Here is a 23,809-nt window from a genome sequence, read left to right on the forward strand (position 1 = left end):
GCTGCAGTAGCATTCTTGTTTCATGAATACAATCTCTTTTCTCCAAGAACATTCTAGACTGTTCTTTAAGTTCTCTTCCCCCCGTAGAGTTCATTTCCCAAAGTTGTTTTTTTTCTGTTCGGGTCTGTTCCCCACACTGGACACTTCCTCAGACCCCTGGGTCCTCCTGGTTGAGGAATATGGCCGAGACGAGCAGGGTGGAAGACCAAGTGAGTGTGGGGGACACATGGACTCACAGTTAAGCTGGTGGCTGATGGGAACTCTGTGGCGCCACTGTCATTAGATCCTTCCTGGACCAGTGGGAATCCCCAGGGTTCTTCAGTCTCACACCTGGAAGGTTCCGAATTCCACGGGCAGGGTGAGGGATGGTGGCACTCTCCACTTAGCATTTGTACGTGTAGCTGCCTAACCCTGTTTGCTACCACACTCCCTGCCAGCCTGGCTTCCTTCCTGGCTGTGCAGTGGTGGTGTGGAAGGGACACACGCACCTGAGAACTTTCCAACAGCTTCCACGCCAGTGGCCTCCCTGTCTCCCTGCTCCCTCAGCCTTGCCTATTAGGACCTGGTCCATTCAGTGCCTCTGGAAGGTTCTACAGGTAAATCAGGCTGTTTCCTGGCCTTAGGGTTTAGCAGTCAATTGTGGTTCCTCCCTTAATTCCACCTTCTGGAACACACTGAAGCCTCTGTAGTTAGGGGTTTGAGAAGGATCAGAATTGGATGATGTGTTTAGTTGGCCTCAACCCAAGTTTTAACCCTTGTTTTTAATACACTTTTCATATTTATCCACATAACAAAAGCATGAGATGCCTGATTCATGAGTCATTGAATAAAGCCAATTAAAATCATTAAAATTTACTCAGTTGAATTTTGGCTTTTCAGCCGCACACATGTTGTTACACACACACGCGCTTGCGCACACACACACATACCGGAATCCCACTGCAGCCATGGTGACGGAAAAATGCTGGAGTCGGAGAAGGCCCCTCATCCTCTGTCCCCTGGGTCACCATGGCCTCAATAATGTGCCCACTGGCCTGTGTGCATCCTTTATAGGAAAGCAGTCCCCATGCACCTATGGCAGTGGGCAGTAGCCACTGTGGCCAGCCCAGCACCACGGGCTCACGCACCCCTCTCTCCCTTGGCTTCCCTGTTTGTAAAATGCCGCCCCACAGTTATGCAGAGGAATGGCCCCCTTGCTCTGCTGTCAAACCTGAATGTCCACACGCAATCCAGGAACAATGGCTGAGGGGCCCTCTGCCACCAGCCTTAGGATATAGTTTCAAGACAGAAGCTTTCAGGGGGGCCCGCTCAGGCACTGCAGCGAGGAGGTGAGCACAGTGGGGACTCCCAGGCCCACTTGCACCTGGATATACGGAGGCACGCACCACGGGGCCCTAGGAGTGTCTTCAGGTGGCTAGGAGCCCGCCAGGTGCTGGTGGAAGTAGAGGCCAAAGATGCTGGACAAGAGCTGGCAGGCAGCAGTCCACCAGACGAGGTAGGCCAGGGTGCCACGGAGGAAGAGGGGTGTGAGCAGGCCACCCAGGGCCCCAGTGATCCGGGCCACTGCCTGCTGGGCCTCGTCCTCCTTGGGGCCCATTGAGCCATCTTGGGCTGCTGCCAGCACTGGGGACAGAGGGAGGGCCGGGCCCAGGCCCCAAGAGTAGCCACCTGTGAGAAGAGAGTAGAGGGAGAGAGAAGTGGAGGAAGGGATAGGTGGGGGGGATAAGTGGAGGAGGGGATAGGTGGAGGGAGGGGAGTGGAATGGGGGGATGGAGGGGCAGGAGGATGAGGGGTGGAAGGAAGGATAGGGAGGGGGGCTGAGGCCAGGGTGGCCTTAGGGACTTGCAGCCCACCCTCTCCCCACAAGGCCGCTTCCTCTCACCCAGCGTCTTGAGCAGAAGTGTGCAATTGAGGGTGAGGATGACTGGCGTCAGGTACTGCAGGCTCACCACTGTCAGGTAGCAGTAGACCCGTACCACCTGGTGGACAGGAAGCAGGTAGCAGGTGACCTTCTGGATGCTGGCTGGCCCCATGCCTGGGAGGACTGGAAGGCCTGCCCCGCACCCCAGGTTCCCTCCTCTAGGCACCCGTACCCGCCGCTGGATCTCGCAGGCCTCGATGCAGCCAGCCTCCCGCCGCAGCTGCTCCACGCGGCCCTTGGCCAGGCACAGGTAGGCCTGCAGGTGGGGCCGGGTCACTGCCAGCCGCAGTAGGCACATTGCCACCAATACCCAGAGGCGCAGTGAGTCAAAGGCTGAGTCCGACAGCCTGCACAGTAGAGGGGGCTAATGAGGCCCCCCTCTGCCCCAGGGCCTTTCCCCAGGACCCACAGTTTTCCCAAGGCTCCTCCCTGAGCCTCAGAGACTGGAGTACACAGATGGGCCCCTAGCTGCGCTCCCTCCTGGCCCCACCCACATACGCACAGGGAGACGGGTGCGCCCCCTATGGGTGCCTGGCGCAGGAAGTTCCGTGCAATGGGCTTGGTCCAGAGCCACAGGATGAACAGGGGTGACAGGAAGCTGGTGTGCAGGAAAAACCTGGGGGCAAGGATACAGCGGGGTGAGGCCTAGCCACTTACCATCTCCTCATCCTCTCCCCTAGGCTCCCTAACCTCCCATCCACCCAGTTCCCCACTTAACTGCAGCACGGGCCTGTCTTCCGACATGGTCAGTGCATCTCGGTGGGTCTGGGCCAGCCGCAGGCCTGGGAAGGTGAGGAAGGCGCCCAGCATGGAGCCTAGGATCGCCAGCCCCATGTGGATGGCCAGCTTGACCAGAGGAAGCCTGGGAAGAAGAGATGGGTCAGGAAACCCCATCACCTGTCAGCCCCTGCCAGCAGGGCACAGCCTGCCCCTGCCCCCTCTCCCTTCCCAGGACTTACACCCAGTCCCAGCCCTGTGACTTCAGAAGTGGCTCCAAGTTCTGGGTCACACTGGCCAGGCCTGGTGAAGACAAGGAGAAGGGTGGGGTAGAGTAGACCCCTGGGGCCTCAGAGCCTTCTCCAACCACCTCCAAGATGTCTCTTGCTTCTCAGGTAGGAACGCGCTGGTGGCAGCCAGGACCCATGCCCGGGGCTTTAGTGCTCTAGTGACCTGTGGCTCTTTTCAAAGAACAGGAGAAAGTGCCAGGCAGACCCTTGACTGGACTGGGGGACACCGGGAAAGGAGCACTGAACAGGAGCTCACAGGACCACACCAGGAATCGGGGGGCGTAATGGGCTCCCACAGGAGGAAACCGGAGTCCTGGGAGGGACCCTCAATTCAGGCCCCCAGATTTTCCACGGAGCAAAAACAAGTAAACATGAACTCACAACCAAAATCACCAAACACACAAGGAAAAAAATCACCAGAAAGGAGGGTCAGCAAAAGAAAAGTGTCGACCCCAGAGAAATTCAGAAATGGTGTTATCAATTACATATGAAATGACTGAGGGAAATAAAAGCTGACTGAGGGAATCACAGAACAGGTGACACAAGACTACCTCAGATGATCAGGCAGATTTGCAGAGAAGCCAAATTAAGTTCTTCCAAAGGGAAAATATAATTACTGGAATGATAGGTTATGAAACAGGAAATTAGAAACAGCCAAACAAGAATTCATGCATTGGATCTGAAGCAGTTACTCAGATTCCAACTCAGAAAGACAAGCAGGTGGGGAAGATGAAGGGAGACGGAGAGGTAAGGACAGAATAAAGTCCAGCAAAAATCAGGTCAGAGCCCCGAAAGGGGAGAGAGAGAGAGGGAATGAAGGGGGAGAGGGCCACTGCCAGAGAAGCATTGAGAAGTCTGCAAGACGGATGCCGCACACAAAGGACAGTGAACCGCAGACACAAAGGAATCCACACCTAGACATGCTGGTGAAACTGGAGAACACCAAACACAAAGAGCTTGCAAAGCAGCCAGGGAGTTAAGCCAAGAGCACCTAGAAAGGAAGAACAATTAGACTGGCAGCCAACGTCACCAGTAACAACAGAAAAGGGACAGATATAAAGTAAAAAAGATGGCAGAAACAAGGCCAAGTACGTCTAATCACAATAATCACAGGCAGATTAAATGTCGAAGTTAACAACATAGATGGTCAGACTTGACTGAAAAGACCCAGCTACGTGTTTTTTAGACATACCTCAACATGAGGTCACTGGAAGGTTGAAAGAAAAGAGATGTTACAAAGACTAATAAATACTAATCAAAAGAAAACTGTAAAGGCTACCGACATTGAGACCTCTCCTCCAGAGGGAGATTTAAACTCACTGCACACGGAGAGGCAGTGAACATGTGTTCTCCCAGAACACACGGGGCAGCCACAGACACTGATCCCATTCTAGGCCATAAGCCAAGTTTTAACAAATATAAAAGGACTTATTTCAAATAGACCGTTTTCTGTAACCACAGTGCAATTAAGCTAGAAATAAATAAGAATTTTTTTCTAGTTCCATGTTTGAAGTTTTTTTAAAAGGTTAAAACTCACAATGAAAACATAAAATACCCAGAACTGCATGATAATGGAAATACAAGTCAAAACTTTGCAGCAGACAGAATGGGAGTTAGAAAATATTTATAGCCTTAACTGCTATAAACAGATAGAGGCTGAAAATTAGTGAATTAATTAGCCAGCTAAGAAACTGAAACAAGGAAAGGAACTCTGCCAGAGTACTGCTCTAAAATCCACAAGTCCCAGCCACATAAAAGGAGGATTGGAAAAGAACCCACAATTCACTAAAACGCAATTGTTTCTCAATATTGTATCCTAGAAAAAAGTCAGTGTGATCCCTATTCATAATATAAAAGTGAATTCCCAGGAGTTTTAAGGGCTTGATGAAACTTGAAATGTTCTGGAAGAAAATATACACCGTCTTTGTGATCATTGAGAACGGAAGGAAAACTTCTGTTCGTCAAAAGACACCAGAAGTGACGGCAGCAACTACATTCAAAGGCTCAGCCAAAACAAGTGTGGTGTATGTGCACAGAAAACAGTGCACATGTGGTCAGATGAATCTAGGTCAAGAGCACATAAGGTCATTAGAGCTTTCTATCAACTTCTCTGTTGGAGAAAAAAAAATTTTTAAAGATGTTATTTATTTATTTTTAGAGAAAGGGGAAAGGAAGGAGAAAGAGAAGGAGAGAAACAACAATGTGTGGTTGCCTCTCACGTGCTTCCTACTGGGGACCTGGCCTGCAGCCCAGGCATGTGCCTTGACTGGGAATTGAAATTGTGACCCTTCACAGGCCAGCACTCAATCCACTGAGCTGCACCAGCCAGGGCAAGAAAAAAATTTTAAAGAAAAAAAGCACAAAGACAGTGAAAGTCTTTTCACTGTCCCAATTCTCACCATAAATTGAGAATTTAATTCCATGATATACTTTCTGTTTTTGCATTTAACCTAATTTTACTCATGACTGCCTTGAGATGGGGAATATATCAGTCAGTATCAAGATACACATTTTTTTCACATTTTAACTTCTCTAAAATTGGGATACATATAATAATTAACAGCATGCAATTGTTTAATTAACAGTGTTTTTAATCATTTTTTGGCAGTTCATGAAATAATGGTGTCAAATTTGATAGGATGAAGTATGTGCCGCATATTTAACAAAGGATCAGTACCAAGAATATGTAAAGAAACCCTACAAATCAAAAAGAAAAACACAGACATGTAGCTCAGCGAAAGCGTCACAATGCTAGATTTGGCAGTGAGGTCTTAGATATGACACCAAAGGCATAGGCAACAAGAGAAAAAAATTTAAAAGTGAACCTCATGAAAATTAAAAAATGTTGTGTACTAAAGGATACTATCAGTGGAGTGAAAGGTCAACACACAGCCCTGACCGGTGTGGCTCAGTAGGTTGCGCATCCTCCCACAAACTGAAAGGTTGCTAGTTCAATTCCCGTTCAGGACACGTGCCTGCGTTGCATGTACAGTCCCCAGTCAGAGTGCACATAAGAGAAAACCAATCGACATTTCTCTCCCATCAATATTTTTCTTCCACTCTTTCTCCCTCCCTTCCCCTCTCTCTAAAAATAAGTAAACAAAATCATTTTTTTAAAGGCAACCCTTTGAGAGAAAATATTTGCAAACCAGGTATTTGGTAAGGGATTAATATCCACAGCATATACAGAACTTCTAAAATTGATCGACAAAAAAAACCAAACAATCCAATTCAAAAATGGGCAAAGGACTTGAACAGACAGACATCCTTCCAAAGAAGACATCCAAACAGCCATTAAGTATATGAGGTGCTCGACATCACTAATCATTAGGGAAAGGCATGTCAAAACCACAATGAGATATTGCCTCACACCCACTAGATGGCTACTCTTTAAAAAAACAAAAAAAATAATAAAAACAAAAACAAAAACAAAACAAAACAACAAGTGTCGGTGAGGAGGTGGTAGAGAAACCTGACACCTTTGTACATTGCTCGTGGGTATGTAAAATGCTGCAGCCACTGTGGAAAAAACACTATGGCAGTTCCTCAAAAATTAAACACAGGATTACCACATGGGCCAGCGATTCCACTTCTGGGCACATACCCAAGAGGATTAAAAGCAGAATCTCAGTTTAAAGAAGGTGGTCCAGCACCCAGTCTCATTTTCTTTTGGTGGGAGGATACATATGTACATGCGTATCTGTTCTTACAGAATGCTTTGTAGTGATTTATAATGTTCTTCTGTTCCACACTTCTATTTTCTACTATCACAGTTCAAGTACATTCCCTCTGAACAAATCCTTTTCATAAAATATGTATGTACTTTATATTTGCAAAAAATTTTTAAAAGGACATCTACATATGCTGATTTCATGTCATCCTCAAAGTTATCATTTGTCTATTTTTTAATGTTTTCTAATACTGACTTCCGGTCAAGATGGTGGCATGGGTAAACATTGCTTGCCTCCTCGCACAACCACTTACACATCAAAATTACAACTAAAGTATAGATCAGTCATCACCCAGAAATGTCAGAAATCGAGTTGCATGGAAGTCTGACAACTATGGAATTAAAGAAAACACATCTAGTCCTGGCTAGTATAGCTCAGTGGGTTGAGCGCAGCCTGTGAACCAAAAGGTCGCTGGTTTGATTCCCAGTCAGGGCACATGCCTGGTTTGCGGGCCAGGTCCCCAGTGGGGGGTGTGCAAGAGGCAACCACACAGTGATGTTTCTCTCCTGTCCTTTCTTCTTCCCTTCCCCTCTGTCTAAAAATAAATAAAATCTTTAAAATCCAGACTGGTAGGAGGCAGGGTGGGCAGGGGGCACAGAGGAGAAATGGGTTGGTCCCTCACCCACGTGTGGTCATGTGGTGGTGGACAGAGATTTGGGAGGGATACCCTAGCCTCATACCAGGCCCCCCAGCCAAAGTTTCCAGTGCCAGGAAGATAAGCCCCCACAACTTCTAGCTGCAAAAACTAGTGGGAATTGAGTCAGTAGAAGAAACTTCTAGAGTCACAAGCAGTTCCTCTTAAAGAACCCACACATGGACTTAATCATACTCACTCCCTCTGAGCTCCAGCACTGGGGTAGCAGCTTGAAAGGGACCAGTGGCATACAGGGAGAAAGTAAAGTGTCTGGCATCAAGGCGAGAGCTGAGGGACAGCCTTCTCCCAGACAGAAAGGCAGGCCATTGTTCCTTTTTCACCCCTCCACCCACAGAGCCACGAGACTCCATCAACCTGGTTCACACTGTTTGTCCTGTTCTGGAGATCCCCAGAGACTCTGTCCCATCAACTTACAGGCCCACCCATTCATTTCCATATGAATGGCTGGTCTTGGCTCATGCTGCACAACTTCCTAAATCCTCTCAAACAAGCAGTGGGTGGTGTCAGTGAGCCCCCAACCCCCATATCTCTTGCTAAGGGGCCATAGGCCTGGCACTAGCAGCAGCCAGCCTAGATTCACAGCTTGGCTTCTCCTGGGAACCTCCAATCCAGCACAAGAAGCAGCCATCTCAGATTGCTTTATAGCTCAGGCAGGGTGGTGACAGGCAAAACACAAGTGGGGACTGACCTTGGCCTGCACCGCTTGAGAAACTCCCGGGCTTGTGCACCCAGTGGACAACTACAGACAACGTTGGAGCACCACCACCCTGCCCCTGCACAGCTGATCCTCCACTGAGGGCAGAGGGTGGTAGTCAGTGGTCACAGCCAATACTTGCAGCTGACAGGCCTGGGTAAATCCCTCCCATTGATCTGCTAACAGTAATCAAGGCTCAACCACAAGACAGTGTACTCAGCCCACACAAAATGTGCACCTCAATTACCCAGCTTGGATGAAAGGGGCAGCTGTGCCACTGGACACTACAGGACACCTACTATATTAGGCCATGCTACCAAGACAAGAAGTCAAAGCAGCTCTGGCTAATACATAGAAACAAACACAGGGAGGCTGCCAGAAAGAGGAGACAAAGAAAAGTGGCCCAAATGCAAGGACAGATCAAAACTCCAGAAAAAGAACTAAACAAAATGGAGATAAGCAATCCATCAGAGGCAGAGTTGAAAACACTGGTTATAAGGATGCTCAAGGAACTTAGTGAGGATCCCAACAGCATAAAAAAGATCCAGTCACAAACGAAGGGCACACTAATTAAAATAAAGAACATTTACAGGGAAACAACAGTAGAGTGGATGAAGCCAAAAATCAAATCAATGGTTTGGAACATAAGGAACCCAAACCAACCAATCAGAATTAAGAAGAAAAAAGAATCCCAAAAAAACAAGTATAATGTAAGCAACCTCTGTGACAACTTCAAGCATTCCAACGTTCTCATCATAGGGGTGCCAGAAGGAGAAGAGAGAGATCAAGAAATTGGAATCTATTTTAAAAAAATAGTGAAAGAAAACTTCCCTAATTTGGTGAAGGAAATAGGCATGCAAGTCCAGGAAGCACAGAGAGTTCCAAACAAGATGGGTGCAAAGAGGCCCACTCCAAGACACATCATAATTAAAATGCCACAGGTTAAAGATAAAGGGAGAATCTTAAAAGCAGCAAGAGAAAAACATTTTGTTACTTACAGGGGAGTTCCCATAAAACTATCAGCTGATTTCTCTAAAGAAACTGCCTGCTGGAAGGAATTGGTAAGAAATATTCCAAGTCATGAAAAGCACGGACCTACAGCCAAGATTGCTCTATCTGGCAAAGATATCATTTAGAATTGAAGGGCAGATAAAGAGCTTCCCAGACCAGGAAAAACTAAAGGAGTTTATCATCACCAAATCATTACTATATGAAATATTAAAGGGATTTAAGAAAAAGATCAAAACTATGAACAATTAAATGGCAACAAATACAAATCTATCAACAATTGAATCTAAAAAACAAACTGAGCAAACAAGAACAGAGACAGAATCATGGATACGGACAGAGTTTTGATGGTTGCCAGATGGGAGGGGGGTGTGGGGGAATGGGTGAAGAGGTGAGGGGATTTATAAGTACAAATAGGTACAGCATAGCCATGGGATGTAAAGTACAGCACAGGAAATGGAAAAGCCAAAGAACCTATGCATGAACCATAGACACGAACACAGTGGTGGGGGGATTGCCTGAGAGAGTGGGGCGGCAAAGGGGGAAAAACTGGGATAACTGTAATAGCACAATCAATAAAATATAATTTAAAAAATAAAAATACTAAAAAATAAAAAATATAATCATGGAAATAACATATAATAGAGGGGTCCCCCCAAATCCATCTGACTGAAAGAATACTGTTTATCATAAATATTTTTTATCTTATTTTATTTTTAAAAGATTTTATTTATTTATTTCCAGAGAGAGGAGGAGAGAGGGAGAGAGGGAGACAAAGACCGATGTGTAAGAGAAACTCTTACTGGTTGCCTCTTGCTTGCCCCCAAGTGAGGACCAGCCCACAACCCAGGCATGTGCCTTATTTTGGTTCACAGGCTAGTACTCAATCTACTGAGCCACACAAGCTAGGGATCTTTTTTTTTTAAATCCTTACCCAAGAATATGTTGATTGATTTTAGGGAGGAAGGAAAAGAGAAAAAGAGGGAGGGGGAGGGAGGAGAGAGAGACACACACATACATTGATCAGTGATATAAGGGAGAAACATCCATCAGTTGCCTCCCGTATGTGCCCCAACTGGGGACCAAACCCGCAACGTAGCCACGTGCTCTGGCTGGTAATCAAAGCTGCAACCTTTTGGTGTGTGGGATGACACTTCAACCCAGGGCTAAATAGTCTTGTTTGAATTCATTGGCACTGTCACTTTTTAAAAATGTTTGTTGAATTTTTGGCTAGTTTTGAAGCAAAACAAATGTTGCTGTTGTTTAAGACAAAAAAAAAAAAAAAGCAGTGCCTCAAAACGATATGTGTACACACATATTCATAGCAACATTTTTCAAAAGAGCCAAACCATGAAAGCAATGTAAGCGTCCATTGGTTGGTAAATAGATAAGCAAAATGTGGTCCATTCATACAATGAAATACTATGCACCATTAAAAAGGGCATTCTAACACCAGCTACATGGATGAACCTTGAGAATACTGTGCTCAATGAAATAAGCCAGTCACAAAAGGACACATTCTATATGATTCCACTTTTGGAAGTCCAAGAGTAGTCAGACTCACACAGAAAGTGGAATGGTGGGCGACAGAAGCTAGGGGGTAAGGGGTGGAGTTAGTATTTAATGGGGACAGAGTTTCAGTTTTGCAAAACTAGAAATTTCTATGAATGGTGGGGACAGTCACATAACATTGTGAATGGACTGAACACCACTGAACCGTACACTTAAAAATGGTTTACAAAATGGTTAAAATGGTAAATGTTAATAATATTATGTATATTTTACCACAAAAGAAATTTTTAAAAACACAAACAACCTGAAAGAAAAATGGGCAACATGAACAGGCTTTTGACAAAAGAGGAAAGAAAATCATGAATAAACAGGAAACGAGAGAAAACAAACAAACAGGAAACGAGAGAAAAAAAACAAACAGGAAAAGAGGCTCAACGCCCCCGCCCGACAGGTCACTAGAAAAATGCACATCAGGACTCAGAAGGCTTCATTCTACATTGCTAGACCAGTACCATGGGTTTTTTAAAAAGATTTTATTTATTTGTTTATGTTTGTGTGTTAATTTATAGGGAGGGGGAAAGACAGGGAAGGAGGCATGGATTGGTTGCCTCTCGCATAGGCCCTAACCAGGGACCAGGCCCACAGTGCAGGCATGTGCCCTGACTGGGAATCGAACCAGCTGGGACTCAGTGGGCAGCCTGAACCCTGCGTCCATGCTCTGCACCCCAGGCTGCATGGCTGGTGGATGTGCTGGAAACTGCTCTAATAATGCTGAGGCACCATCTCGTAAAGGTAAACATGTCCCCACAGTCCCCAAGTCTGTACCCAAAAGAAATGCCTGCCCGTGAATATGTGGAACTATGTACAAGAATGTTCCCTGTAACAACTGGAAAAAGCTAAACTCTGGAAACCACCTAAATGTCCATCGACAGGAGAAAGGGCCAGCAGAGAGGAGCGGAGTCTGACCACATCATCCATGGTGACGAGGGACGAGCCAAAGGCACCCAGACCCACGCAGCCTAGTTTGGAAACAGTCTCAGAGAGACAGCAAAGCCCGGCTGGAAGACGACACATTGTAAAACTGCAGGATAAATTCTTTAGGGACAGAAACACATGTGATGAAACTGTTTGTTTGTTTTTTAAGGCAAAGGAAGGATGAACACAAAGCTGGGAGACTGGCTGAGGCAGGGAACGGGGCGAAGGCGGCAGGATCGAGGAACACCAGAGCCACACATGAGCGGCGGGAATGGGCCAGTTCTTACTTGGGAGATTAGTTCATGGGTGTTTACGTTACTATTTTGCCTTGTAATTTACATATGTGTTCTTTTATGTACATCAAAAGTTATATAATTTTAAAACTAGAAGAGCGGGGATAATTGGAAAAGATGAAGCTCAAGTAATCAACAGGGCCATGTAAGGCACAGTGAGGATTTTGGTCCTTTTCCCAAGGACCATTCAAGTCTGGTGTCAGGCAGAGAAGTGACATGATCCAAATTATATTTTTAAAAGACCGATCAAGTAATAAAAAAAGTGAAAAGAAAAATGAGAAACTAAGAAAAAATATTTGCAACTCCTATCACACACAAAGGCTAATTTCCTTAATATATAAAGAAAGAGCTCCTACAAATTAATAAAAGGCTCACAACCCATTAAAAACTGGGCAAAAGAACAGACCTTTTCTGGAAGGGAAAGAGGAGTAGCTCTTCAGCATATAAAAAGATTCTCAGCCTCACTTACATTTTCACCCCTTAGATTACCCAAGAAACAGTCTGAGGAAACACACTGGGTGGGGGCGGGATGTGGGGAAACAGGCTCCTTGGTGCATCTTTCCTGAAGGGCAACTTGCAACATTATCAAAATTACAAACACACTCTGTTGCACAGGGCCACAGGCACAAAGCTATTCCCAATGTCCTTGTTGTGCAACAACATGGTTTTGTGCAAAAACACTTAATAGCAAAAGACTTAGATGTCCATACACAGGAGCCTGGGTAAATATTAATAGAGCAACCTTAAGATGAAATACCAGCTGGTTCATCTCTCCACACCATGCCCCTCTCCTTTCTTGGAGATTGAATAAAATCTCTTTCTTCTCTTTGTGAATTCTTTCACAGCCTGCATCACCAGTGGCTCTAACATTTTGGTGGCCCATACGAAGACAATATCTATTTCTCCCACTCCTCCGGCCAGCTGAGACCTGTGGGCAGCTGAGGCCAGGGGAGCAATGGGCACCAGAAGCTCTTCCCGGGCTCACTCCCTAACCTTGTCTCCGAGAGGTTTGGAGAGAGCATCCGAATCCTTCTCCATCTCTCTGGTCTCTACAGATAGCCTCCTCCTCACCCAGCTTCCTTCTCACTGTGGGCAATACTCAGCTGATCCCACCCCAGGTCTCCCCATTGGGATGTCTACTTAAGAACTTAAAGGCTGCCCTGCCTGGTAGCTCAGTGGGTTGAGCATGGGCTGTAAAACAAAGGGTCACTGGTTTGATTCTCAGTCGGGGCACATGCCTGGGTTGCAGGCCAGGTCCCCAGTAGGGGGTGCATGAGAGGCAACTACACATTGATGTTTCTCTCCTTCTCTTTCTCCCACCCTTCCTCTCTCTCTAAAAATAAATAAATAACATCTTTAAAAAAAACCAAAAGAAAAGAAAAGAAAAAAGAAAGGCTCTGGGATTTACCGACCTCGAGCCCAAGTGCTTGACTCTCTACTGTGACACAACCTGGCCTCAATACAAACTGGGAGACCAGGAAGTCTGGCCTGTGAATGGATCTCTTAACTATAATACTACCCTCCGACTTGACCTTCACTGTCACCTTCTCAGTCCCCTCCTTAGTTTAGTTCTCAAAAGGAGGAGATAAGGTTTTAACCTTCACAGGGATTCCAGCCCCTTTTCCCCTAAATATACCTTTTCATTAAAAGAAAGGAAAACATTTTAAAAAGATGAAATACCATGTACCTGTCCCAAGAAACAGTACCGTATGTACATGGTGGGACAACCTTCAATATTTATTACTTTTAAGGGAAAAAGACAAGATGTAGAGACTCCTAAACTACTTTTTTTATAAGGAAAAGTGGCACCTAGGTGTCCCCCAGGGAGGAGAACCAGTGTGGAAGGGTAATTTTCACTCTATAGCCTTTTGTATTTTACAAATTGTGTACCATTTACCTATTTCCTCCTATAAATTAAACAAAAATAAGTAAATGTTCACTGTGGCTGCTGGGTGGAGGGCAGACTGGAGGGGAACAGGAGGGCCGTGTGAACAGCTACAGCCGCTGGCGTCCGTCGGAGAGTGAGGCTGGATGTCCTCTCATCCCAAAGCCCGAGGGGGGTGCCGGTGGCGGGGGGGAGGGGAGGCAGTGAGGGTAGAAACCCACGGAGACTGTCAGGCCCCAAGAGCCACGTCTTTTACTTATAGCGTGCAGATAAAACAAACCACTTACACCCCCTACTCACCAGCTTACAGGGGGGGTGGGTGGCAGGTGCCCACGCCACACCTCTAATGCACATACCTGGCTTCAGGCCCAGCTCCAGGGTCTCCTCCGGCACCACCTGCACCAGCATGGCCAGGAGCAGGAAGAGGAAGGCGAAGGTGAGGCAGACGGAGCGCTCGCCACCCCCCTCAGTGCCGAAGTACAGCCGGGTCACTGTCAGGAATACCTTGCTGGGGGTAGAGTTAAGGAGGCCCCACCTGCGATGCCCCTGCCCATTCCACTACCCCGAGCCAGTGAGACCCCAAATCCAGAGCACAAACACCATGTTTAGGTTTGGGGTCCTGGGGAGCAGGGGAGTGACCAAAGAGAAGAATGAGCCGATCAACAAGCCCAGGACATAACTCGAGAATGCTGCTCACACCTGTGGCCGCAGCATGGGGCCATGCATGTGGCAGGTCCCCTGGGCCAGGCCTCTGGCTTGGCTTACCACTCTGTGCATGGGCAGTTAGAAACCACCAAAAGGTCAGTCTCTTCAGGAGGCCCACCTGGCTGTCTGGCTACCTTCACAGCCTGTTTCTCTGAGAAGTTGGCAGACACAAGGGCTGTGTCCCCAATGTGCCCTGAAGAGACCCCAGTGCTTTCAGGGACGTGTGGACCCCAGGATGGGCTTCCCTTCTTCCCAAGCCCACTCCATGAGGACATTTTCTCCTACTTGGGTCCCCAAAGTCACGGGTTCACCTCTGCTCTCTGTGCAGCTTAACAGAAAAATTGCCCTGGCCGTGTAGCGCAATAGGCAAGAGCGTCGTCTGGACAGACCAAGGCTGAAGGTTTGATCTCTGGTCAGGGTGCGTACAAGAATCAACCAACGAATGCATAAATAAGCACAACAACAGATTGATGTTTCTATCTCTCTTCCTCTTTCTAAAATCAATAAATAAAACATTTTTTTAATTGCATGAAGTAAAAAAATTTAAAAATTGTAGCAGGAGCGTCTCCTTCCCGGCCCTATGTCTGTGCGGGCCTGGAGACTTTCTTTCACCGTGAGGATGGACAGGGACATGGCGGGCCAGCTGGGGCAAGGCCTCGGGAGGCCCGCGGTGCCCTGTCCTCCTTGCTGCCAAACTGCAGTGTGGAAGCCTGGCCCAGCCTGCTAGAAGGGGCACGATGGGGAGCACAGACCAGGCACGCAGCTGAGCCTGGTCCAGGAAAGCAACTGAAATAGTGACTGCTTTACCCCACTGAGTCTGGGGGAGGCTTGTGTCACGGTAGCCCACAACCAATGACTAATTTCAGGGAGACAGGGAGCCTAGTCAGGTTCGAACGTGCCCCCACCTGCCCCACCTGGAGCTGGAAGGATACAGAGAGAATGCGATGGTAAGTAGACACCAAAACACAGCAATGTTGGTCTCCCTGGTTGGGCCCAAAACATAGTAGTAGGCCTCTGTGAAGAGGTACACGCCACCTGAGTACACGGCGAAGTCCACGAACCACTGGTATTCCAGGAAGAAGCGCAGGACTGTGGGACACATTGCTCAGTTGAAGCCGCCTGCCCAGGGCCTCCCCCTACCCACCCACCCTGCCAGGGTGTGGGCAACGTGAGGGGAGCTGGGGACCCACTGGGCTGTTACCTAGGGCATCCACGGCTGTGAGGGGGCAGGTCTCAAGCTGGAAAGGGGTATCTCGGGGGATGTACAAAGTCTTCTCTTCACTATAGCCATTGGCCCACCTGCAGGTGGGGGGAGTCAGAGCAGCATCCTCCACTCTCTCCTCCCCAGTCCAGTACACCTCTTGCTCCCCCAGATTGGGAGGTGCCGAGTGCCACCCACAGAGCACAGGAGCTGGCTTGGGAGGTACCTTCTCCCCTAATTTGGATTTCCTCTAAACACCCGAGTGTGGGCACCACCCACCCACAGGGCCTTCCCCCTGCAAACTTCTAAGCATTCGATGCCTACTAAAGGCAGCCTATGCATGACAATAAAAGTCATTCAGCTTACAGTGTCCTGGCTTCTCCTCTGTGCCCACAGCAGTGCCTGCAGTGGGCAACCTCCCCTAAGGCAGGGGGCTCACTCACCGCTCCCTCCTGCCTCTGGGCCTCTGCTTCCCCGCCAGGGCCCGGAGCTCTTCCTCTGAAGGGTGCTTGTATCTGAAGAGACTGAGGGCAAAGACAGGCAGAGGGGATGTCAAAGCTGCGAACCCCGGAACCCAGGACTGGAGCCAGAGGGAGGGCTGCACCCTAGCACACCTGGCGACAGGTGGAGCAGGGACTATGGAAGGCCAGGGCAAGGCACGGGAGGTGGGCTGGGGCAGTGCAGCAGGGGTCATGGACACCCCTGTGTCTGCTGGCTAACTCTCCCAGCACAGCGGGTGTGCACACTGTCCTAAGAAGAGAGTGTGCAGTTTCTACCAAATCCCAGACCCGAACAGGGACAGAAAGTAGTTCGGGAAACATCTACATCTAACAGTGAGAGTGGAGTGAAAGAGGGGTGAAGTGGGGGAACCAGCTGCTCTTCCGAGGGTGGAGATGGTCTCCTGTGTGTGCACCTGTCAGAACCAATCCACTGTGCACTTCCCCAACATGCAGTTTGCTGTATTTAACTCATCTCAGTAAAGCTGTTTTAAAAAAACTACCAGCCCTGACTGGTGTGGCTCAGAGGACTGAGGGCCAGCCCGCTAACAAAAAGGTTGTCAGTTCGATTCCCACGCAGGACACATGCATGGGTAGAGGGTGGGATACTTGGTTGGGGGCATGTGAGAGGCAACTGATTGATTTTTCTCTAACACATTGATGTTTCTCTCCCTCGAGTTCTCCCTCCCCTCCTCTCTAAAGGTAAATAAATACAATCAAAAAAAAGAGAAAGAAACTACCATCAGGGTCCAAGGCAGGGCCCCTCCCACTTCTGGGAGGGGCTGTTGCTCACCTGCCATTGCAGAGCAGCCAGCGTGCAAAGGAGCAGTGCGGGGCCAGCCTGTGCATGAGAGTGGCAGTGAGCAGGGTCACCACCAGCTGCACTCCAAGGACAGCCTGGGGGAGGGGACATGACAGGTAGTGCTGGCCAGAGAGTAACAAGATCATTCCCTCCAAGATCACTCCTTCTTAACCCAGCTATTTATAGAGATGCAGAGCCAGGTGGGGGAGGGTGGCTTCCCTGGCTCCAGATGCATCTTGGGGGAAGAGGACTGGGGTGAGGTCAGACCCAATCCCGGGAGCCTCTGCTGAGCACAGAACCCCACACTTGGCTGGGGGGATGGAGAGCATGTGTTGGGGCAGAGACAGGCTCAGACAGGTTTGCTTCCAGTCCCCACCATGAATTTCAGGTATTAACCTCCCCAGCCTGGTTTTCATCAGCTGAAAACGAAGTGCTTCCCACTGTGACTGCCTGCTGGGCCTACAATGGCCCCGGTGCACCCAGTGAAAACAGCTCCTAGCCCATCATGGTCCCAGTCTTGGCACCAATTGTTTCAGGCAAGCTTCTGTCTCCAACCTTTCACCCTGCTGGCTGGGTCACCCACTTCTCCTCTTGCACCTCCCCTTGTCATCAACCTCCTTGGCCGGCCACTACCTGTTCTGGGACAGACTCAACCCTTTGAGTGGGGTGACTGTTTTTTCACTGGGAATTTTCTCACCAAGTTCTATACACCAACCTTTTTAACAAAAATCCATAACACATTTTCACGTGCTTATTTTAAAACACTTTAGGAGAAATGTTTTTTGATAATCAGTCTGAAGCATTTGAATGTAGAAAATACTGATCTGCTATCAGTAATTATGTAATTATGTAAAACATGCTTAGGAGAGTTATCTACTAGTATTATGACATTATAATTAACAACTAAAATGAGATGGATTAATATTAATTATTTAAATTACCCGTAATTAGGCAAAACTAAGCTAACTTGAAAAGGAAAAGCTCCAGTGGGATAAATATCAGGCCTAGCACTGTAAATCGGAGTAACGGCTGGGAAATGCATCATTAAAATAACCAACTCACTGGATATTTTCTCTATGCCTACACTTGTGCACTGAGACCATAAGTAATTTTTCAGTAACGAGGGTGGGGTGCCATCTTTCTGATCTCTACATCTCACTGATCTAGTCTCATTGCTCACCCTCCCCCCACCAAGTACAAACTGGCCAGCGGGCACTAATGACCACGGCATTGTCAAGGTCTGTGGGCACTCCCAAGCACTGAGGGCCAGGCTTCCCACCCACGCTTCTCCCCCAGGACCCCTTCTCCTCTACTCTGGGGACCCCCAGTGCCTCCCACCAACGCTCTCCAAACTTCCCAGCTTCTGAGCACCCTCGCCTGCTTTTCTCCTCCCTCTGTGGGCCTCTCTCCCATAACCCCACTCTGCCTGGGTGTTAACCACTGACCTGGCCCAGTAAGACCTCAAGAGAGCTGCACCCCCAGCCTGGACCTCTCTGCCAAAACTGCAGACCCCTGCTTTCCCAGGCATTTTTTTGGGGGGGGGGGCCAGCACCCACCCCTCACTCCCAAGAACACAGCATGTGGCTCCTCCAGGGCTCCCCACAGCTTCTCAGTCTCACAGTCAGCGTGCAGTTCTGCTCCACAGCTCGCAAGGCCTGGCAGGCCCAGCTCCAGATCACTCCACCACAATGCCTGGCTCACTGGCCCCCACCCCACAGCTCCCAGGGAGGGGGCCCATAGTAGGAACTGTGGTCCCAGTACCCATAACAGGAAGAGAGGACCAGAGGGAGGCTAAGAAGGATAGAAGGAAGGCATGAGTCCTCCACCTAAGCACCCCCCAGGTCTGTCCAGGGATGTTTCTCACATCCTGCCACCAGCAGCATCCTGGGATCCACACTCTGCAGATCTCCAAAGATCTTCTGGAGCCTGGCACTCCCTCCCCTGTTCAGGGCATTTCTCTGGATCTTTCCTCCATTCTGGTCCGGAGAGCCATGTCCCTTGCCGCCCATAGCATCTCCACCCATCCCAGAATGACTCCCACTTTCAAGCACACCCCCTTCATCAGTGCTTTCACTTCAGGCCCTCCTCCAACGCTCCTCCTCGGAAACCCCTGCCCCCTCGCCTCTAGCAGGGTCAGGCCTCCTTCTGGGCCCCTCCAGACTGTCTCCCTTTGTCCAGTGCGAACCCCTAGGGGCTGGGGGGTCCCCACCCTCGCTAGGCACCAGCTTGGCATAAATTTTAACAACTAACTCAAAGATTGGACCTAGAGCCGTGTGAGACCTGAGTGCTCCAACTGTGCTGTCTCCAAACTGAGATTCTTGCCGCCCTCAAGTCACCCAGATCCCGTCAGCCTGGCCCCCTCCTTTCAGGGCCCTCAGGCCCTTCTGCATATACCAGTACCCTCAGGGACTCGCCGGCGCTCCCGCAGGACCCTGTCCCTAGATTGAGTCCCAGAGGGACCCCAGACCTCCCTTGTGGGGTCGCGAACGAGCTCAGGTCCCTAGTACTCTCAGGGGATCTCAGGATCCTAGAGAGTAGGACCCTCAGAATGTTCAGGGGATTCCAGTCCTCTAGGCAAGACCTTCCAATCCCTCATAAGTCCCGCAGCGAGATGCTGACCCCAGAGAGAGACACACGTCACTCTGCGCGAGCCTCCAATCCCTACAAAAGAAACCCCCTCCCTTCGAGTCTCAGGACACCCGTTTACCATGTCGCTGGCTGGAGCGCGGTTCGAGGACCCACGGGTCCAGGCTTAGGGCATTTTATGGGAACTCGACCAATCGGAGCCTGACTCTGGTATGACAAGCAGCCCTTGCGACCAATCACTAGGCCTGTGTGCTGAGCGTAACACTGTAGAACCGGGTTCGTTCCCATTGCATGCCGGAAGTCGTAGTTCAAAGACTCCGGAGGAGCTCACACTGCGGTTGAATCGGGACTGTATCAGGGACACCTGTGTGACCTCCCTCCCTGAGGCTCAGGCTGCTCATCTGGACCTGTGTCGCAGGTCTGCGGCCAATACATTCATTCGTCCTCTCACTCACTGTCTCCTGTAGGACAGTTCTGAACATGAAACTCTCCTGATCAAGGACATTAAATGGCTCCCACTGACTAGACGCTCAGGTGCTAGTGCTGAATTCAGAACCCTCTGCCTGACTTCAATTGGCTGCCAGTAGGGTTGTGCATCTTATAGTACAGCTTGCCACCAGCCACTCTATCTCATACCTCCAAGCTTCTGTTAATGTTGTCTTCCATCTTGGAATGACTCCTTTCTCAATCTTTTTCACTTGACAAAAGTCGTATTCATCTCTATCATCCAGAACTCTGGTTGTGAACCTAAGCAAACAAGCAAACAAATGAATAAATAAATTCCAACTCAAATGGTCTCCAGTAAAAAAAGATAAATTTTGGTTCCTCTAACAGAAAACTCTAAAAATAGTATCAACTTCAGGCATGCCTGGATCAAGAATCAAACATCAGCCTCAGGAATCTTATATTTTCTTTCTTTCAAGTTCAAGCGAAAGTTTATTTAGAAACTCACAGAGGTAGAAAAAAGTGATCAAACTGGGCTTCGTGGGCTCAGAAATAAGTTACAGAGTCAGAAGAAGAACCCTTAGAGCTTAGAGTGGGCTGGGGGGAAGGTACCGTGTTCCATAAGGGAGAGAGAGAACGGAATCCAATGTTTTCTCTTTCCAGGCTTGGAAGCAAGGGCTTAGGTGCCTAAGTTTTGTCATCTGTTTCTATGGATGTATGTCTGCATGAGTGTCGATGCACAGGTGGGTGGGGCAATGTCTTTATGGGGTGGGTACCTGTTAGTAGGGCCTGTATGGTGGATTGTCTTATTTCTATGGGTGATTTTGTCTTTATTGATTTTGTCTTTGTGGATGTGTTTTTGCAGAGGATTCCCTGTGACTTTTGTCCCTTTGAGAGAGTAGAGATGACAGAGATAGTGAGGGTCTCTGGGATTTACCAGGACCTACATCGGGGTCATGACGTGCCCCTCAGGGCCAGGGCCAGGGAAGAGATGAGAGCCAGGGAAGATGGGAGGAGAGCCAGGGAAGATGGGATTGGGGAAGGTGTCGGAAAAGAGGGAACAAGAAAGAAAAGGTGGGGCATGGGGACATTTGCTGCAGGCCCACTACATGCTACAATGGGACTCCCTGCAGCAGGCCAGGGTAGTGGGACACTTGTCTCCATTTAATTGATGAAAATATTGAGGCCCGGAGAGGCTCAGATCTCTGCTTCTACCTGACTTCTTCCTGGGGCATGGGACTCCTGTGTCCGAGTGTCACAGTGCCCCCATGTGGTGAGTCACAGGCAACTCACACACATCCTGGCCCCAGAAGCTCCCAATCTTCCTTCCACTGCCTCTCCATCCTCCTGGTCCTTATCCACAAACCCTGGAGTTGGCCTTGATTCCTCTCTTACCCCACACCTAATCTGTTAGCTCCTCTTGATGGCACTACCTTCCAAGTGCAACCCACTTCCACCCAGCCTCACTCCCTTCACAGCCTCCACCCAATCCCGCCTCCGTCATCTCCTGCCTGCATTCTCCTTCTCACTGGTCTCTGGCTTCCATTCTCTATTCCCCACCCCCATCTCACAGTCTGTTTTCTCCCGAGCAGTTTGAGAGCACCTGTTAACATTTGAGCCATGACTCAAACGTTAACATCCCTCCTCTGCTCCTCTGCTTGCAACCATCCATGACTCCCAACTCACACAGAACAAAACCAAAGCCTTCTCTTCTACATCAGAATGTCTCTGTGCTCCACTCTTCATTGTTTGCTCAACATCTGTGTTCTCCACTGGACATTCCTTGGTCTCTGTCCTCTCCATTGGGCATTCCATTCCCCCTGATCCTTACTGGATGATTTCTATGTCTGTCCACACCAGCGTCCCACATTCTGTGACCATACTGAGATCCACACTCTCATTCCACACTGACTGTCATACCACAGTACTCTAGAAAATGCATCTCTCAGATATCCAACACCCTTCACTGTGTTTATGCCCAGGCCACAATTCCCACGGAGCTTCCAGCCAGTGACTGAGCTCCTAGAGGACTCGGGCCTTACTGTAACACTGGCCCTGACCAATGTCACCACGGTGTCCTTAGCAAAGGAGGTCCTTAGCAAGGCTGGTGGGAGGACATTTCCATATAACCTTCCCTGCTTCCTCCCCAACAGAGCCAAGGGACATATCCAGGGTCTGGATGCAGAGGTTTTTCTAGAACCCAGTAGCCTGCCCACGGTTCCTTCATGGGCTAGGACATTGCACACTGTACATGCATAATCACGCACACACAACACATGCCACAGCCTTTTTCTGAGTCCCCAGGCTAGGAGCACAAAGACATGGGGTGAACGCCCTGGAAGCCAAGATGGATTTTATGTATGTATTACTATTTCTATTTCATTTTAAAATATTGAGTGGGAAGCTCAGAATCCAAAGCACATTTTTGGGCGCCACCTAGTGTCAGATGGCAAAAGTGCAGGCTACATGCAGGTGCCCTGGGGTTCCTCCAAGTCTTTGAAGCAGCCCATGTTTTTATGAACTCCACACTGAGCATTTAGCTTGTAGGCACAGACTACAGAGACTGGCTTGGCTTCTTGTCCACTGCGAGGGTGAGACCCAGAAGCTGAGAAGGGACCCTCTCTAGCTCTGCCTCAGTGTCCCCCAAGGCTCCTGTGTCTGGTTGTATGAGGGGTTGTGACCATGACACTGTGAGATCCACCAGGTGGGAAGTTTATCCACCCCGTGGAGATGGCCAGGGTCCTTGTGACCCAAAGGAGGGGATCCCCAGAAGGTGGAGAATTTGCACTCTCCAGGTGACCACCATGCCAGTGCTGATGGTGCTGCTGGGGATGGCGGAGGGTGTCTGTGTGGCCTGGATCCCAGAGTCCACTGTTATGGGCTGGTGTGGGGCAGGGGTTCACTCCTCTGAGGCTGGGTTGGGGCACGAGGGAGCAGGTGAAGAGTATTTAGGACCTGAGTCTGAGTTGGGTGAGAGGACTCCCCAGCCTAACTTGGACACCCTACAGAGACTTTGAGTTCACCCCACACCCTCTGCATTCTCTGCAGGCCTCCCAGCACAGGTGGGGGCCCCCTAACACCCTCATCCAGGTCAGAGGCCGTGAGTTGTCCATGGCATCCTCTTCCTTTTACCCCCACATTAGAGCCATCCAGGGATCCTGGTGGCTCTGCCCCAAACACGCCTCCCTCCCAGCCCTTCAGCCTCCTGCTGCTATTGCCCATTGCCCCCCCTAATGAACCCTCCACCATGGGAGTTCTGATCATGCCATGTCCCTCCCCTGGAAACTGGGGCCCCAAGACCCCTACTCTACTGGGGATGATGTGTCAAGGACTCAAAGTTCCGTGCAGGACAAAGCCCACCTGGGGTCTGGCATGTGGGTGTTGACTCCCTGCGCACAACCACTTAGAGTGCCCCGCCTCACAGAAAGTTCTGCCACCTCACATATTCTCCCCTCTCCCCACCCCTGGAAGGAGTCAGCCCTAAGTCTTGGTGGGGAAATGAGGACTACAGAAGAGGAGGTGCTGAATTCCATGGACTGGGACTGACTTTGAAGCCTGTTCTGCACATGCTTCCCCTCTTTACCCACCGTCTGTGACTGTGTGCGTGAATGGTGGGATGCAAGGCTTTGGAGTTTACTGCAAAAGCACCTCTGTGTAGTGCTGGGGTGACAAGAGGAGACACGGGTCTTCAACAGCCAAGCTGAACCAATCAGCTTTGGATCTTTGTAGAACTCTGTGTGTGTTGGGGGGTGGGGGGGGGACGTGGACACATCTTTTAGGCGCTGATGCCAATATTCTGTGTTCACATTCCTGTCCAAATTGGTGATTTGCACTCAACAAACGCTCTGTCTGCTTGCCTTAGCAGTCGCAGCCATTTCTTGGCTTGGGGCAGT

At 49.2% G+C, this 23,809-nt stretch overlaps 1 protein-coding gene across 1 annotated transcript; it reads right to left on the reverse strand.

The window, feature by feature from the left end:
- Positions 1-836: 836 nt before the first annotated feature.
- Positions 837-19,638, reverse strand: TMEM161A (transmembrane protein 161A). Its single transcript, XM_045853572.1, has 12 exons — positions 19,594-19,638; positions 16,878-16,981; positions 16,031-16,111; positions 15,588-15,685; positions 15,319-15,475; positions 14,038-14,189; positions 2,881-2,941; positions 2,640-2,783; positions 2,424-2,537; positions 2,094-2,268; positions 1,883-1,979; positions 837-1,668 (listed from the first exon to the last, which is right to left on the reverse strand). The coding sequence occupies exons 1-12, from the start codon at positions 19,594-19,596 to the stop codon at positions 1,415-1,417; spliced, it is 1,440 nt and encodes a 479-aa protein (XP_045709528.1). The 5' UTR covers positions 19,597-19,638; the 3' UTR covers positions 837-1,414.
- Positions 19,639-23,809: the final 4,171 nt, after the last annotated feature.

The sequence above is a fragment of the Phyllostomus hastatus genome, unplaced genomic scaffold (assembly GCF_019186645.2).
Source record: "Phyllostomus hastatus isolate PE091 unplaced genomic scaffold, TTU_PhHast_1.1 phas_contig_98, whole genome shotgun sequence".
Lineage (NCBI taxonomy): Eukaryota > Metazoa > Chordata > Mammalia > Chiroptera > Phyllostomidae > Phyllostomus > Phyllostomus hastatus.